This window comes from Ipomoea triloba, chromosome 15, assembly GCF_003576645.1.
Source record: "Ipomoea triloba cultivar NCNSP0323 chromosome 15, ASM357664v1".
Classification (NCBI taxonomy): domain Eukaryota; kingdom Viridiplantae; phylum Streptophyta; class Magnoliopsida; order Solanales; family Convolvulaceae; genus Ipomoea; species Ipomoea triloba.
The window spans coordinates 1877991-1894154 of record NC_044930.1 but is presented as its reverse complement, the minus strand read 5'-3'; the positions used below and the strand labels follow the sequence as shown (position 1 = coordinate 1894154).

At 35.2% G+C, this 16164-nt stretch overlaps 4 protein-coding genes and 1 long non-coding RNA gene across 6 annotated transcripts in view; 2 read left to right on the top strand and 3 right to left on the bottom strand.

Annotated features, from left to right (window-relative positions):
* Nucleotides 1-2896, bottom strand: part of LOC116006775 — a 4750-nt gene extending 1854 nt beyond the window's left edge. The window contains exons 1-4 of the mRNA XM_031247264.1: nucleotides 2780-2896; nucleotides 2438-2595; nucleotides 979-1115; nucleotides 719-772 (exon numbers count right to left, since the gene is read on the bottom strand). Of these exons, the coding sequence (XP_031103124.1) occupies nucleotides 719-772; nucleotides 979-1115; nucleotides 2438-2595; nucleotides 2780-2896 (466 nt within the window). The remainder of the gene's footprint in view (nucleotides 1-718; nucleotides 773-978; nucleotides 1116-2437; nucleotides 2596-2779) is intronic.
* On the top strand, nucleotides 85-521 carry LOC116006865. Its single transcript, XR_004095181.1, has 2 exons — nucleotides 85-218; nucleotides 399-521. It is a non-coding gene; the product is annotated as an uncharacterized LOC116006865 (long non-coding RNA).
* A 2095-nt stretch (nucleotides 2897-4991) lies between the features above and the next one.
* On the top strand, nucleotides 4992-5752 carry LOC116006864 (actin). Its single transcript, XM_031247366.1, has 2 exons — nucleotides 4992-5237; nucleotides 5380-5752. Exons 1-2 carry the CDS (start codon nucleotides 5022-5024, stop codon nucleotides 5443-5445), a joined length of 282 nt encoding a protein of 93 aa, XP_031103226.1. The 5' UTR covers nucleotides 4992-5021; the 3' UTR covers nucleotides 5446-5752.
* Nucleotides 5753-6172: 420 nt separating this feature from the next.
* Nucleotides 6173-9531, bottom strand: LOC116006860 (probable protein phosphatase 2C 43). Of its 2 annotated transcripts, XM_031247358.1 has the most exons (6): nucleotides 9494-9531; nucleotides 9006-9272; nucleotides 7855-8219; nucleotides 7404-7640; nucleotides 6454-7277; nucleotides 6173-6411 (listed from the first exon to the last, which is right to left on the bottom strand). In XM_031247358.1, the coding sequence occupies exons 2-5, from the start codon at nucleotides 9235-9237 to the stop codon at nucleotides 6534-6536; spliced, it is 1578 nt and encodes a 525-aa protein (XP_031103218.1). In that variant the 5' UTR covers nucleotides 9238-9272; nucleotides 9494-9531; the 3' UTR covers nucleotides 6173-6411; nucleotides 6454-6533. The 2 variants fall into 2 exon arrangements, with proteins under 2 accessions (XP_031103218.1, XP_031103217.1); XM_031247357.1 differs by lacking the exon at nucleotides 9494-9531 and having other exon boundaries at nucleotides 9006-9310.
* A 2356-nt stretch (nucleotides 9532-11887) lies between these two features.
* On the bottom strand, nucleotides 11888-12872 carry LOC116006863. The gene is made up of 2 exons (XM_031247365.1): nucleotides 12534-12872; nucleotides 11888-12094 (listed from the first exon to the last, which is right to left on the bottom strand). The coding sequence occupies exons 1-2, from the start codon at nucleotides 12849-12851 to the stop codon at nucleotides 12005-12007; spliced, it is 408 nt and encodes a 135-aa protein (XP_031103225.1). The 5' UTR covers nucleotides 12852-12872; the 3' UTR covers nucleotides 11888-12004.
* Nucleotides 12873-16164: the final 3292 nt, after the last annotated feature.

The window sequence follows — 16164 nt, the reverse complement described above, 5'->3', positions numbered from 1 at the left end:
CCTATTTTGGCATTTAATGATATACTTCCAATAAATTTGCTGTATGTGCATATTGTCATCATTATCTGTGTAGGATAGGTTTCATAAATCTTCAATTATGGACGGAGTTTTACTTGCAGAGCGTCAACTACCACTACCAGAAGAAAAGGTTTCGGAGGTTCAATGCAAAACAAACATTACTCCGCAATGTCAGTGCATTTGCAGAAGACTTTTTTCAGGTTATTTCTGAACAAGATGAAATATAATATGTTAATATTAATATTGTGTGCGTGTGTGTGTGGCATGAATTATTAATATTAGTTATAGTAACATTATTTCATTCCGTGACAAGTTGGCTTGAATGATTGCATTGCTTTATTTGGTTATACATTTCTAATGTTTGTTTCCTAGTGTTTCAGAACTTGCATCACGAGTCTGATGAACATGATTCTTCTTCAAGCCAAGGTAGTTCGTGGTTTCAACGGGATTTTAGGTCTTATGCACCCAATTCAAGCAGATTAAGGAATAAAGGACACCGAAAATGGAGTAAGCTACCTCATAGTAGTGGAATCAAGAATTAATTTAGCTCTAAAATATTAATGGTTTTTGTATATTTATCATTTCTTGACCCCTCCCCCCCTTCTATGAGGTAGCTTACTCCATTTTCGGTGTCCTTTATTCCTTGATCTGCTTGAATTGGGTGCATAAGACCTAAAATCCCGTTGAAACCATGAACTACCTTGGCTTGAAGAAGAATCATGTTGATCAGACTCGTGATGCAAGTTCTGAAACACTAGGAAACAAACATTAGAAATGTATAACCAAATAAAGCAATGCAATCATTCAAGCCAACTTGTCACGGAACGAAAATAATGTTACTATAACTAAAATATTAATAATTCATGCCACACGCACGCACACACATATATAATATTAACATATTAATATTTCATCTTGTTCAGAAATAACCTGAAAAAAGTCTTCTGCAAATGCACTGACATTGCGGAGTAATGTTTGTTTTGCATTGAACCTCCGAAACCTTTTCTTCTGGTAGTGGTAGTTGACGCTCTGCAAGTAAAACTCCATCAATAATTGAAGATTTATTTGGCACAAAAGAGTATAATATGAAACCTATCCTACACAGATAATGATGACAATATGCAACATACAGCAAATTTATTGGAATCTATATATCATTTAAATGCCAAATTTACTCCAAGAAATCCTGTTGTAGGCTTTCTGAAGGTCAATTTTGATCACCATCTGGGCTTTGGCACCTGTTTTCTTTTTCATGTCATGTGTTTGAGTTATTAGACCTTCATTTTCTACATTGTTGCACATTCTTAATAATGGTACCTAAATTTGAAATGTATATCTCATTAAATTTACTCTTACAACTATTAGTTTTTCATTCTTATTGATGTTTACCATGAAGTTTTTAATAATGTATAATATTCAATTTACTTTTTATTTTATTAATTAATAGTAAGTTTTTGGTTTTTATTTTAAATTTTAAATTCATGTATCTATTTATTATATTTAAATTAAGTCTATCATAAAGAATTTAAAATAATTATAATAATACTTATCTCACTATAACACAACAACAATATTTTTAATATTTATCCGTGCATCGCACGGGTACAATACTAGTCTATTATATTCTGATAATTGTGACATTATACTCTTTAATTATGTATGCAGGCTGACCAAAAACACCATAACTACTGCATGCTCACTATTTCAGTTTCCACTTCAACTTAGGTATGTGACTGTACAACCAACTTTTTCCTTTATATTTTTTATATGTTATTTTAGTTTGTTTCACAGTTACTGTTTTTTTTGCCTAGAATATTAGTTTTTTGCATTTCTGTGAAAAAGTTAAACTAAAGTAATAGTAACCAACAACACCATAGCTAATGCATGCTCAATATTTCTGTACACACTTCATAATAGGGTATGTGACTTAGCACTTAAAAATCCTAACTTATATATTCAGTTAAAGTTTTATGTGCTCACCCTTTTATGTTAAACTTATAGATAGAGTGTCAGTTAATTGGTTAGCTTTTCAAATAAAGGTTGGTTGTTGATTTTAATGTTTCTTTACTGGTCATTTTTTTCATGCATTGAGATTCCCTCGTGGACTTGACTCACATGTTCACATTTCGTGAACTGTAATATAGGCCAAACATCTACTTGAATTTCCTGCTTGAATACATTAATTATACATACACTATAAAATGTCCAAATATCATAGAGTGTGGTGTACTTTTCTGTTTGTGTATTCTTAGACTTGTATATTTAGCAATCTGGAAAATACATTTTCTAAACAGATTTTGTATAATGTCCAAATATCATAGCAAAGATCTAGATGACACATTCATATAAGAAAATGTATTCTTCAGTCACAAGCAGTTTGCTTGATCTTTGTGGATACAAAGCTCAAGAAAATGTATACTGATTTCTGNCACTACTATGAGGTAGCTTACTCCATTTTCGGTGTCCTTTATTCCTTGATCTGCTTGAATTGGGTGCATAAGACCTAAAATCCCGTTGAAACCATGAACTACCTTGGCTTGAAGAAGAATCATGTTGATCAGACTCGTGATGCAAGTTCTGAAACACTAGGAAACAAACATTAGAAATGTATAACCAAATAAAGCAATGCAATCATTCAAGCCAACTTGTCACGGAACGAAAATAATGTTACTATAACTAAAATATTAATAATTCATGCCACACGCACGCACACACATATATAATATTAACATATTAATATTTCATCTTGTTCAGAAATAACCTGAAAAAAGTCTTCTGCAAATGCACTGACATTGCGGAGTAATGTTTGTTTTGCATTGAACCTCCGAAACCTTTTCTTCTGGTAGTGGTAGTTGACGCTCTGCAAGTAAAACTCCATCAATAATTGAAGATTTATTTGGCACAAAAGAGTATAATATGAAACCTATCCTACACAGATAATGATGACAATATGCAACATACAGCAAATTTATTGGAATCTATATATCATTTAAATGCCAAATTTACTCCAAGAAATCCTGTTGTAGGCTTTCTGAAGGTCAATTTTGATCACCATCTGGGCTTTGGCACCTGTTTTCTTTTTCATGTCATGTGTTTGAGTTATTAGACCTTCATTTTCTACATTGTTGCACATTCTTAATAATGGTACCTAAATTTGAAATGTATATCTCATTAAATTTACTCTTACAACTATTAGTTTTTCATTCTTATTGATGTTTACCATGAAGTTTTTAATAATGTATAATATTCAATTTACTTTTTATTTTATTAATTAATAGTAAGTTTTTGGTTTTTATTTTAAATTTTAAATTCATGTATCTATTTATTATATTTAAATTAAGTCTATCATAAAGAATTTAAAATAATTATAATAATACTTATCTCACTATAACACAACAACAATATTTTTAATATTTATCCGTGCATCGCACGGGTACAATACTAGTCTATTATATTCTGATAATTGTGACATTATACTCTTTAATTATGTATGCAGGCTGACCAAAAACACCATAACTACTGCATGCTCACTATTTCAGTTTCCACTTCAACTTAGGTATGTGACTGTACAACCAACTTTTTCCTTTATATTTTTTATATGTTATTTTAGTTTGTTTCACAGTTACTGTTTTTTTTGCCTAGAATATTAGTTTTTTGCATTTCTGTGAAAAAGTTAAACTAAAGTAATAGTAACCAACAACACCATAGCTAATGCATGCTCAATATTTCTGTACACACTTCATAATAGGGTATGTGACTTAGCACTTAAAAATCCTAACTTATATATTCAGTTAAAGTTTTATGTGCTCACCCTTTTATGTTAAACTTATAGATAGAGTGTCAGTTAATTGGTTAGCTTTTCAAATAAAGGTTGGTTGTTGATTTTAATGTTTCTTTACTGGTCATTTTTTTCATGCATTGAGATTCCCTCGTGGACTTGACTCACATGTTCACATTTCGTGAACTGTAATATAGGCCAAACATCTACTTGAATTTCCTGCTTGAATACATTAATTATACATACACTATAAAATGTCCAAATATCATAGAGTGTGGTGTACTTTTCTGTTTGTGTATTCTTAGACTTGTATATTTAGCAATCTGGAAAATACATTTTCTAAACAGATTTTGTATAATGTCCAAATATCATAGCAAAGATCTAGATGACACATTCATATAAGAAAATGTATTCTTCAGTCACAAGCAGTTTGCTTGATCTTTGTGGATACAAAGCTCAAGAAAATGTATACTGATTTCTGCAAAAAAACAATTCTACAAACAGTGAGTTTATGCCAAAAGTAATGTGATTAGGCCCGAAACAGATTTTAGCTCATAGAGCTACTGTCTGTAAAGTCTGTAAATAACAAATGTTTCAAAGTGTTTCATGCCCAAAAAGTGCATGAACAATGTTCGTGTTCAAACAACACTGTTTTTATCCTTGTGATCACAGCAGAACACCAAAACCTTGCTTCATAAAACAACATCCTATCTGCATCATCATTTAGAAAACCCTGAAATTTAAGAGCATTATCTTAAATTAATATGAGCATGTACCACAGTGCCTACACACAGAAACAAAACACTGTTTTTTATTTCAATATATATAAACTTAAAAAATTAGTTGTTTACACATTATAATGTAGAAGGAAATGTACCTATTCATCATTGAAGACAATTTCTTTGCTCTTGATTTCAGAAGAACCTTTCCTTGCTCTTAATTTCAGAAGAACTTTTTCTTTCCATCACTACGTTTTGCTGGACAACCACTACCTTGACAGCGCTTCTTTTCTTGAAGGTTGGTATATCGCGAGCAAGAACGTACCTATTCTAGAAGAGAGCTGTGAATTTTGAAGAAATTTCTCGGTTATCGTTTGTTTGTATACGATAATTATACCTGCATTATATAGGCTTTAGTTGTGCGTACATTGTAAGAGTTCTGAACCTATATTAATTCCATAGTATTAATTGCTGCTGGCATTCATGAAACTACATACAATTCCATCATGAAGTGTGACGTGGATATTAGGAAGGATCTTTATGGAAACATTGTCCTCAGTGGTGGTACCACTATGTTCGGGGGCATTGCTGACAGGATGAGCAAGGAGATCACAGCTTTGGCTCCAAGTAGCATGAAGATAAAGGTTGTTGCCCCACCTGAGAGGAAGTACAGTGTATGGATTGGAGGATCTATTTTGGCCTCCCTGAGCACATTCCAACAGGTATGCCACTGCAGATTAGATATCTGAAATTTATATTGTTCATCAATTGTCAATATGATACCCAACTACGCTTGACGGCTTGAGAAATATGATAATCTTGAGATTTCCCTTGTATAAACCTTTTTTTTGTGGTTGATTGCAGATGTGGATAGCAAAGGCGGAGTATGATGAGTCAGGGCCTTCGATTGTTCATAGAAAATGCTTCTAAATGCTGCATGCTGGAAAAGAGACCTCTGGAGAGATTTATACAAGCTGTGCTATGAAAACAGCTTCTCCTCGGTTGCTATGCTGCTTCCTTCTCATTTGTTATTTTACTTATTGTTTTCTTTTATGTTCATTCTTTCCGAGTTTTTCACAAGATTTGGCCAGTGGAGACACAAACAGGATCATGGCAAATTTTTATTTTTATTTTTTGTTAGTATTGCTATTAAGAAGATTTGTCTACTTTCATGTTATTTGGATTTCTGATAAATGAACATTCTCACTACTGTCAACAGGAGAATTTTTATATGTTACTGCTATTGTTATCATGCAATTTTTCAAGTATTTCATAACAACCTATCCCTCTCCCAAGATCCCAAATAAAACAATGTTAAAACGAGAGAATGACCATTGCATATTTATTAACCTGTTTATTACAAGACAAAAGAAAGTATGTTGTACTAGTTGCCCTAAAACAATTTTTGTCCCCATCACTAAGTAATGTGGTTTATCTCTGTTGTGTAATCCCTATTCCCTAGTGTACACTAAGTAATGTTAGGTATTCTTTTCCGATAAACTAAATGTGAGCTGTTATAGTTTTTGGGCAAGAATCCAAATGAAGCATGGGTTGTTTTTAATGTTCACTAGCTCAAAAAGTATACTGATGTTAAAATGTAAAACTAGAGGGTAACAATCAAGAACTATACAGCTAAAAACTTTAAAGAATAAAAGTGAGGTCAAAAGCTTGAAGGATAACAATGAAGAGCAGAGGTACCCTTCTAAATGTATTAACCAACTGAGAAGAACTGTACAGTAAATGGGTAGAAGCAATATTATCATCAAAACATCTCCAATCATGAAGGGTGAAGATGAAGATGAAATTGATACTAAAAGAGAACAAAATAAGAAAATGGTTCAATTTGTTGTCTCTACTGAATATGAAGTTGTAAGTGAAAATGCTATAGAAATGTATGTTCCCCTAGAAGTTGTAAGTGAAAATGCTATAGAAATGTATGTTCCCCTATGATGATGTTATATCTGAACCTCAGAAATGGAGTTCCAAAAATTGAATCAGATCAGGATGGAGGGATAAGGCTATTCTGCAGGCGCAGGGAGCTCTGCTTCTTTGCTTGGCTCTGCTTCTAATGGTTGATCAAGTAATCTTGTCTCTTCTGATGATTGATCAACTGATCTTGTCTCTGCTTGTGATGATTGATCAACTAATCTTGTGTCTGCTTGTGATGATTGATCAACTAAGCTTGGCTCTCCTTCTGATGGTTGACCAATTTTGCCTTTCCCTTTCCCTGCTACTTCTGGTGATTGACCAAATGGCCTTGCTAGTGATGATTGATAAACTAATCTTGTCCCTGCTTCTGATGATTGACCAATTTTGCCTTTCCCTTTCCCTGCTGCGTCTGGTGATTGACGAAATGACCTTAGCCTTGCTTGTAATGATTGACCAATTGACTTTAGCCCTGTTTGTGATGATTGACCAATTGATCTTAGCCCTGCTTGTGATGATTGACCAATTGATCTTAGCCCTGCTTGTGATGATTGACCAATTGATCTTCGCCCTGTTTGTGATGATTCACCAACTTCAATGCCATACTCAAGGTTAACATCAGGGTTCACGACGCCTTTGGTTCCTTTAACTGACAAAACCGGGTAAGCCACTCCTGCCTCCATCAACTGGTGATCTATGAAGATGACAAATACTGTGATATCATCATGGAACATTCTCCTGTTCCCCGGTCTAACCTGCTTAAGCACTTCATAGCTCATATGGGCTTTCCTTGCTGCCTCCGTCAGAGCTGCCTTTATAAGTTGGCGGGCAATGCCCTGAAACCAATCACAGAAACAACCATCAGATAGACACATCATGCACACAGCTTATCTCAGAAGAAACGAGGCCAAGAGAGTTACCCACACAGCTTATCTCAGAAGAAACGAGGCCAAGAGAGTTACCCGTCTTGGGCTACTATTTACAATGTCGACAGCCTGTTGATTGCTCAAGTGGTCCCACAGCCCATCGGATGCAATAATAAGAAACTTGTCAGCTGGTGTCAGGTTTTTTGAAAATATAGCTGGGTCAGATCTTAGCACTGGCCTAGTGAGGGGTTCTGGGAGATGGTACTTTGGGTATGAGGCGTCAAGAGCAAACTCTTGTCTCTTCAGATATGCATCCCCAATGGATCTAGAAACCTAAATGGAATGACATATGAACTAAATAAGCAGAAAGGAAAGCAAAGCACTATGGGCAATCAAAGTAACAGCATACTACTTGTCTGTATAGACTTCAAGAAAAGAAAACAAATATGTTACCATATAACACAGCAAATAGTTCTTTAGTATTGGCCAAATGGCCAATGCACACAGCAAATAGTTCTTTAGTATTGGCCAAATGGCCAATGCACACCTGTATAATGCCTTTAATACGCCACACTCCCTGTCTGAGATACACAATGTTTTCATCACCTGGATTCAAAGACCTCAGTTCTTCTCTGATATCTGCATAGCTGGCATTGTGCTCTCTGGTTAACTGTTCTGCTTTAAGTCTCCCCGACTCGGTTAAGGTGCCAAGTACAGCTCTAGAATCGCCAAGATTAGCAACGTATAATGTCCCCCTCCAGATGACCCCAACAATACAACACGACCCGTTTGCAGCAATTATTGGTTGATTCTTAAACACCATACCGACTAGAGCAAGGAATCCTTTGTCTGTTTCAGTGAATGCGTTTGAAAGAACCTCCGCATTCACCTCTCGATGTTCTTGAGCAAATCCTGTAAAAGAATACAGATGCTCAAATCAGGCTTTATGGTTACACAGAAACGAAAGAGGATTATTAACTTCATGTGGCAAGAATCAACATAAAGCCATTCAGAAGTTCCAGAACACTAGCAAAGAGGAGAAAATAGTTAGGCAGAATAGTGTCATTTTCATGTCACTGCCTTTACAGCATAAAAGAAGAGTTTTAAAACTCCAAAAGCAATATGGATTCAAAGGTAATAATACTAAACTTTCTCCATTTTGAAAAGGCATGATATGGATGGATTCTCAGCAATGGCTACATCATGAAACCCCCTTAATGATCCATTAATAAAAGCAACAAAACACAAATGATCCCAGGAATAAAAGCTTTCCCAAATGCAAAACAGGCCACATAATCATTATTCCAGAAGTAAAGAATGACTTATCTGTTCTCTCAAGAAAATCACAAGAAATGTTGCAAAAGTGAGCAGTGTGGTTTGGGAAAGGTGCAAAAGCTGTGTGTAAAGACTCCATCCTTCCCACTTTACAATTTACTCAAAATCACATGAATTAGAGCCTTTGCAAAGGACAACATATATGTTTCAAATTACATACGCACTCTCACATTAGTATAACAATACACAATTAAAAGAGTTAGTTCTAAGCAATAGATTATGAACAAGAACACAAAATCTAGCCCTAACGCTCGAGTGAGCTCACCATGATTAATTAGAGAACAGGAAGCCACATTGGGAAGGTGATCAGACATAACTGAGAAAAAAAATCAAAAAATGTATGAAAACTTGAAGAGCACTCACTGGCTACGTGTCTGAGAAGGTGAATGGAAATGAAATTTGCGGCCTCGGCGCCGCCATGGCCGTCGTACACTCCGGCGAACAAGACATCCTTGCCAGTGTCATACTGGCTGTAATCCTCGAGAGTTTGATTAGCCTGCACTATCGCGAACGATAGGTCGCCATAAAAATGCTTGTCGAGGTCTCTGCTCCAGATATAGTTACGTTCTTCTTCCTCTTCCTCTTCCCTCCTCATTTGCTCATACTGACTTCGCGAAGGCTTCCAGCATCCTGAGAAAAACGATTTCCAACAATCCGCCCTCACCATCCTTCATTCACCAACTGAAGCTCAGTAGAAATTTCGAGAGAGAGAGAGAGAGAGAGAGAGAGAGAGAGACGGAAAATGAAGAAGAGCACGATATATATATATAGCATGCGCTACTCATCCGAGCCTTGAAATTCAATCAAGATATTTCTAAAGATCGTTAGAGAGAGAGTGACAGAGAAATAACTGCTCCAACAGAATGGTGAAATCAGAACCGTTTCTGTTTCTGCAGATTCTTGCATGTATATGTATGAAAGTTGCGCGTGCATATCTATCTTCTATATATATATATATATAAAAGTGGAAGGACATATATATATATATATATAGAGAGAGAGAGAGAGAGAGCGCGACTGCGCGAGTGGGAAATGCTGTCTGAAGCAGAAACAGAAAACTTGCCAGGAAGAAAGGTTGCTTCTTTTAAGTTCTCATTTTCCGTTTGGATCGGTCCCGCTGCCCTGGGTAGTTGAGAGAAAATTAATCCAAATAATAAAAATAACGTCACCGTAAATTCTTGAATTTTTTTTTTAGTCGCATTTTTTATTTACCTATTTTAGCCACACTCCCATAGTGACTTTTGAAGTTTGAACCATTAATCTTAAATCATTGAGTTAAGCTCCCATATGATTTTAGTGTTAGAGAGTAGTTTGTCTTCAAAGTTTATAAAATTCCGTACAATATCACTCGTTCTCATAACACTCGATGTAATGTAATTATGCATATCATGCCTAGTTGATTGTACTAAAATAACAGTGTTGATTGACACGGTAAAAATTTCTTAATTTTTATGTATATTTATAAAATAAAGTACTATGACGTGGATCATTAAATATAAAAAAAAAACATAATTTAAAGATTATAAAATTGTTTAATAAAATATACAGGCTAATAATTGATTTGAATAATTAATAGTGAGATAAGATATAAAGAGGTTATTATTATTCTAACTAATGGATTAAAATTGAAATTCTCTAATGTTAAATAATGGAAAAAAAAAAATAGAATAACTAAGGACGTGGTTACTATAAAAGACAGATGATCAAATCATGATAGTCGTGTTGTGAATATTGATTCTTCCACTTGTTGAATTTATCTTTTACAATTTTACGCGAATTTTTGCAAGCTTTTCAAATATTAATTGTTTGCCAAGAGTTAATTTCACTAAAAGATTCTTCCCTTGATTAAGTTATTTTTTTAAAATATGGTAACCAACATTAAAGTCAACTATATCTTGTCACTGAGACTAACCCTGTTCATACTGGATAGGACTTCAAAGGGTGACAAAACACTATCTCATGGGGTTTAAGTTAGTCGCATTCTCATGACTTAAGCCTCGAGACTATTTGATTAAAAGAGAGACCCACGACACACTCCATTGGTACATTTGTTAATTTAAAAGAGACCAAATCCCTTGAATTTCAAAATTAGATTTCGCTAGTTAAACGAAGGAAGAAATGAAAATTTCATAATTTTAGTAAATTATAACTTTACTTCCAAATTTAAAGGTTGGCTAATAGATTTAGTAATAAAAGACTAAATCTATTTTAAAGCTAAGAGATGAGATGTTTAGTGGACTTAATTAGTATGAAAAAAGTAGTCTTGTCACTAAGTCAACGAGGGGGACATTGTTAGGTGTCAGAACAGCTTAATTGTGCTTGCATTTGGAGTATGGAAAGGGCAAATGTTGTTTTCCAAAACTTGAAATGGCAGGCACAAGTGACTCGTGAAAAGTTCACACAACAATGCTTTCACTTCACCTACATTATCTGAGCCAACATAAAAGCTCAATGGGGAAGGGTGGGTAGTGCCGTAGTGGTGGTGAGTCATGAGTGGGGGTAGCTAGCTTGGGTATGGGGGTGGGTAGGCTATGTTGTAAGCATCTACATGATCATAAGGTTAGGTTATAATCTTAACCCAAAAGTCTTCACTTGTCATTATTCTACTGTTTTGATGGGAAAATAAATCGTTAAATGTGTCTTTATATGATTGTATATTAGTACTCACAACTAGACAATTTCATTCAGTCTACCTGAGTAAACCAATGAATGTATCTAAACGTACTTGTATACTAGTACCACAACTAGACAAATTCATACCACTACACTCTTGATAAGATTCGAAATTGCATATTATGGCTGCTAGCCAGCTAAACAACTTTTCAATCGTAATTTGAATTGGTCTATCTCTAAGAGTGGTAGTGACATATTACTAGTACACATGAATTGTTGGAATGGAACTACCAGACTATTAGTAGGATTCGAAATTACACATCATAGCTGCTAGCTTGCTAACGAAGCAGACTGTTAACCTTAATTTGAATTGGTTTGTCTATAAGAGTGGCAATGAGTGTACCACACTAAGAATTGTCACAAGGATCCATAAAATTGAAAAAGAATATAATCAAACATGCCAGCCAATAGGGCGCTCCCTATGGAAAGTTGAACTTGTAACATTGTAGTTATTAAGTCACCAGTTTGATTTTGGTTTATGATGGCAAGAAATGAACTTTTAAGTTCTGTCAATCTCTTAATCAAGAACAGACCATAATGAATGGTTGAAATTAAAGAACTTTATTCAGTGAGATTTAATTAGACAAATCAAAGAATGCTGCTACACTAATACAAAGAATAGCCAAAACTCATTGCAGTTTCTTTACAGATGGGTTCTGCAAAATTAGCATTTAACAAGGTTTACCTAGCTAGTAGATGTCATTTATAAGACGTTTGTGTCGGTTATACTGTTTCTCCATGTAGACCTTGGAAGCTCCCCCAATAGTCTTTCTCCATGTCTGGAAAAGAAATACAACAAGAAGAAACATCAATGATGGTTAGTTCAATCTGATGTAAAGAGTCATAAAGGCTATCTCATAATTATGCTAAACATAAGCTAATTGGATAAAGGTTCCGTTTGGTAAATGGCAGTTAATTAGCCAATAGCAGTTATAGTTGATAACATTTAATTGTATAAAGGTTTTTAGTAAATTAGTTATTAATTGATAACTGTTTTTAGTATAATTTCTTTTGTAAAAAATATAATTAAAAATGTTAGTTTGAGCAGTTTTTTGAATTTTAACATTTTACAATTACAAAAAGTTAATTAATTAAATGCTTATATTGATTTTTGATGAAGTTAAACAACTAATAATGGTCAAATAAAAAAGTTAACTGATAAACTAACTATTTTAGCAAATCGGGCCAGAATAATGTGACATAAATTAATGTTGTTACCTTCTCTATGGTACCCAAAAAAGACTTGTTCCTAAGCTCCCTAGCTCGGACCCTGGCCTTCCCAATTCCGAGATGCCGAATCAACGCCGCCGACCTCTTGGAGCCCGCCGGAGCGAGGAGGGACTTCCTCTCCACCACCGCTTCTTTCCCGGCGGCTGCCGCCACCGCGAGCTGGCTCCTTTTCCGGCGCTTGACGATTCGCAGCTCTCGCTTGTCCTCCGATTCAGAATCTACCTCCGCAAACTTCCTCAGAAGCTCGTCCGACGAAGCTTTGGTCACGTGCTGAACTTTGGCTGCTGCATTCACACTGTTCTCCATTTTTTGCTTCGAGAATCAAGATTTCAGTTTCCAAGAAACAGAGAGAGAGAGAAAAAGGATGTCTGAAGTTGGAGCATGCAAATTATTGCATGGACTATGACCAAACATTATTTTTATACTGAAGGTACATTATTTTTGTACTGTAGATACATTATTTGTCAGTATAATCAAATAATGTATCTTCAATATAAAAATAATGTACCCTAAAGTAATGTATCTTCAGTATAAAAATAATGTACTTTTATTTTTGGTCCACAGCTGCGTGGACCATGGATTAGTTTGACCGATGGATGGCTTAATTTGGGGGGGGGGGCAAATTATTGCATGGACCATGGTCCACACTGTGTGGACCAAAAAGCTGTGTGGACCAAAAATAAAAAGTACATTATTTTTGTACTGAAGGTACCTACAATACAAAAATAATGTACCCTAAAATAATGTATCTACAGTACAAAAATAATGTACCTTCAGTACAAAAATAATGTACTTTTTATTTTTGGTCCACACAGCCACACAGCTGTGTGGAGCATGATCCATGCAATAATGATGGAGGGGGGGGGGGGGGGAATGGGCCGTGAGAGTGGGCGGTGATGAATGGTCTCCTTGCCCAGTGCATTATTGTTTTTGTTTAGTGGGAAAATTAGCCGTTGGAGTGACAGGACACACATTTGGAAATCTGGTATACTAATAATTAACCTCAAATCTAATTGTTAGTGAGAATAATGTAAGGTATGCACGTGGCATTTCATTTTTTTTTTCTCATCTTTAAGATGTAAAAAATGAAAAAAAGTAAAATAAAATAATAACACTGAAAATTATGATATTATGCAATTTGACTCTCAAGGCGGCGTTTGGTTCACGGAATGCTAAATTACCTTAGGGAATGTTAGATTGTTGGGAATGTTAGATTCTTGTGTTTAGTTTAAAATTGAAGTAAATAAATAAGACAACGGAAATAAGATAAATTGATTAAAATGTCAAAAGCTCAATATTAGTAATAAGATAAGGGAATGTGAGATTACCTAAGAAATCGGGGTGTATCTCACATTCCCTTCCCATAGCTAAAAACTTCATCGGGAGGTTATGTTACATTCCTTGGGAATCTTACATAACTTGAACCAAACGCCCCCTCAGTGGTTATGGTGATGACGGATGAGTGAGGATTCTGACACTAGTGACTTTGTCATTACGCTCGTTTTTATTGTAAATTCTTTGCTTGAGGATTTGACGAGGTGAATTTCAAGCATGTGTTTAGGGAAGGTAATAGATGTGGCGGATGTGCTGATTTACTTACTAACCTTAGGTCATATTAAGGATAGTGGCACAAGATTTTAGAAGATCCCTTAAATAAGTTGTTGGAGTTCTTTTTAGCTGATGCAGGAGGAGTCAGATTCTAAAGAGTCAGATAGTACCCGCTTTGAGTGGGGGGCAGGCGCACAAAAAAACAAATACAGTTTAGGTTAATTTGCATGGATTTGTGTAGTTTAGGGACCCAATTGCATTATTTTTGAGTTCAATGGCCTAATTGCAGTTTCGTGTATAGTTTGGTAGTCTATTTGGCCCTTATTCCGTTTTTATATGTTTAGTTATACCTTGTTGCGTTTAGTTATCCTTACTAAATATTTAGTTATACAAAATCCTCCATAAAAACCTACAAAATATAACTCAACTGTCTCATTTTATATGTTTATACTCTTGTCACAGGAAAAAAAAAAAACTAATATCCCACCATAAAAATCTCAGTTAATGCAATAATTTGTTTACAATCGGACTCAGTTTTATAATCTTTTCTTGTCATGACAGACAAAAGCAAAGCAAACATCATTTTACATGTTCAAATACAATCAGAATGCAAAACTCTGAACAAATTTGTGAAGATTTGAACAAAATTTTGGAAACATTATAGTAACTTGTGAACATCATAGGTTGTTCTATCAACCTTAAATCTTCTGTTTGGAAACATTATAGTAACCACAGCACTTTTAAGGTGGTCTCTGGCTATATTATATCACAACAAAACTGTATTATATTTTGCATCTTTCAAATGCCTAAAGAATTAGAAAAAGAATGGTGATAATAACAGTATGCATAATGTTACAACTGCAAGGTTAGCATATTAGCATTCTTGCATCATTGAATGTCTGTGTGCAGTAGACTTTTTCCTATAAACTGTTTCTAACCTATTAGAGAAAACTATAGCAGCCACATCATGAAGGGCCTCGAAGTGCCACGCGCTCAAGCGCCAATATTCATGTGCTCCCGAGTCCAGCAAATGGCGCCAATATTCATGTGCTCCCGAGTCCAGCAAATGATTAGTTAATAGCCATTTTATCACACAACAATTGGTAAGCAGCACTGCAGACCTTGAATTTCTCTTCTGCAACCCTAACAACATATTTAACTTTAGGTATAGCCAATTGTTTGTAAAGAGAAGGAAAAGTAAGCATCCGGTTGCAATTCTGTAAGATAAGCCATAACTAAAACAAGAGTGGAAAATTCGGGAAGTGAAGTTGGTATCTGAGGGTGACGAGGGAAACTTGCAGCCATTACCTGAGGGTGTGCACAGGCCACAAGGTAAACCCCGCTTTGTGACCCTAGCCGGCAAAGGGTCACAAGGAGGTAAATCAACTTAGGTTGCCCATAGTTGACCGGCTCAAACCAGGAAGGTTAATAGGCCGCTCCCGCCGGGAGTCGACTTGTAACCTTGTGATTAATGTAGCTTAGTTGGTAATAGATATGTTATTATCTTAAGAGATATAGGCTATAGCATATGCTTGGTTTGCAAGGAGTATGTGTGGAATTAGAATAAAATAATACGTAGTAGATGACATCAAGAGATGGAAGCGCTGAATTCAAAAACTGCATTTGGGGATAGCATACGGGTCAACAAGGTACATGTGTAAGTCCATTGATATGGAATTTGCAAATACAAATATCGTTTGTAATTCAAAGGAAAGGTTAGAAATGTCAAGCAGTTCATGGTGACTCATGGTCGGTTCCCTAGTAAAGAATTGGGAAAATGGATAGCTCATCACATGGTAACACAACATTTAGACCATCTGAAATGTAAGTTGTATGCAGTTTAACATGACAAGAATTAGACGAGACTCGGATATGGTACTTAGGCAAGGTGAAGTTTTGTTTTTATTTATACTTTCACAGGAAAAGGTGTTGACGTGAAAAGGAAAAACAGATAGAAGATCATAGAACCCAGAAAATACCTTGGATGGACCATGGTGGCGATCTGGATGCCATTTTAATGCACATGATCGATATCTGAAACGAGACATCATTAAGGAATCACATATTTTTT

Coding starts and splice junctions, on each gene's coding strand:
- LOC116006863 (XM_031247365.1), bottom strand. CDS start 12,851: ATGGAGAACAGTGTGAATGCAGCAGCCAAAGTTCAGCACGTGACCAAA. Junction 12,095..12,533: donor TTTTGGGTACCATAGAGAAG/GTAACAACATTA, acceptor TTTCTTTTCCAG/ACATGGAGAAAGACTATTGG.
- LOC116006860 (XM_031247357.1), bottom strand. CDS start 9,309: ATGGTGAGGGCGGATTGTTGGAAATCGTTTTTCTCAGGATGCTGGAAG. Junction 8,220..9,005: donor CCTTCTCAGACACGTAGCCA/GTGAGTGCTCTT, acceptor ATTCTTTTACAG/GATTTGCTCAAGAACATCGA. Junction 7,641..7,854: donor GTATTAAAGGCATTATACAG/GTGTGCATTGGC, acceptor CATTCCATTTAG/GTTTCTAGATCCATTGGGGA.
- LOC116006864 (XM_031247366.1), top strand. CDS start 5,022: ATGAAGTGTGACGTGGATATTAGGAAGGATCTTTATGGAAACATTGTC. Junction 5,238..5,379: donor CCCTGAGCACATTCCAACAG/GTATGCCACTGC, acceptor GGTTGATTGCAG/ATGTGGATAGCAAAGGCGGA.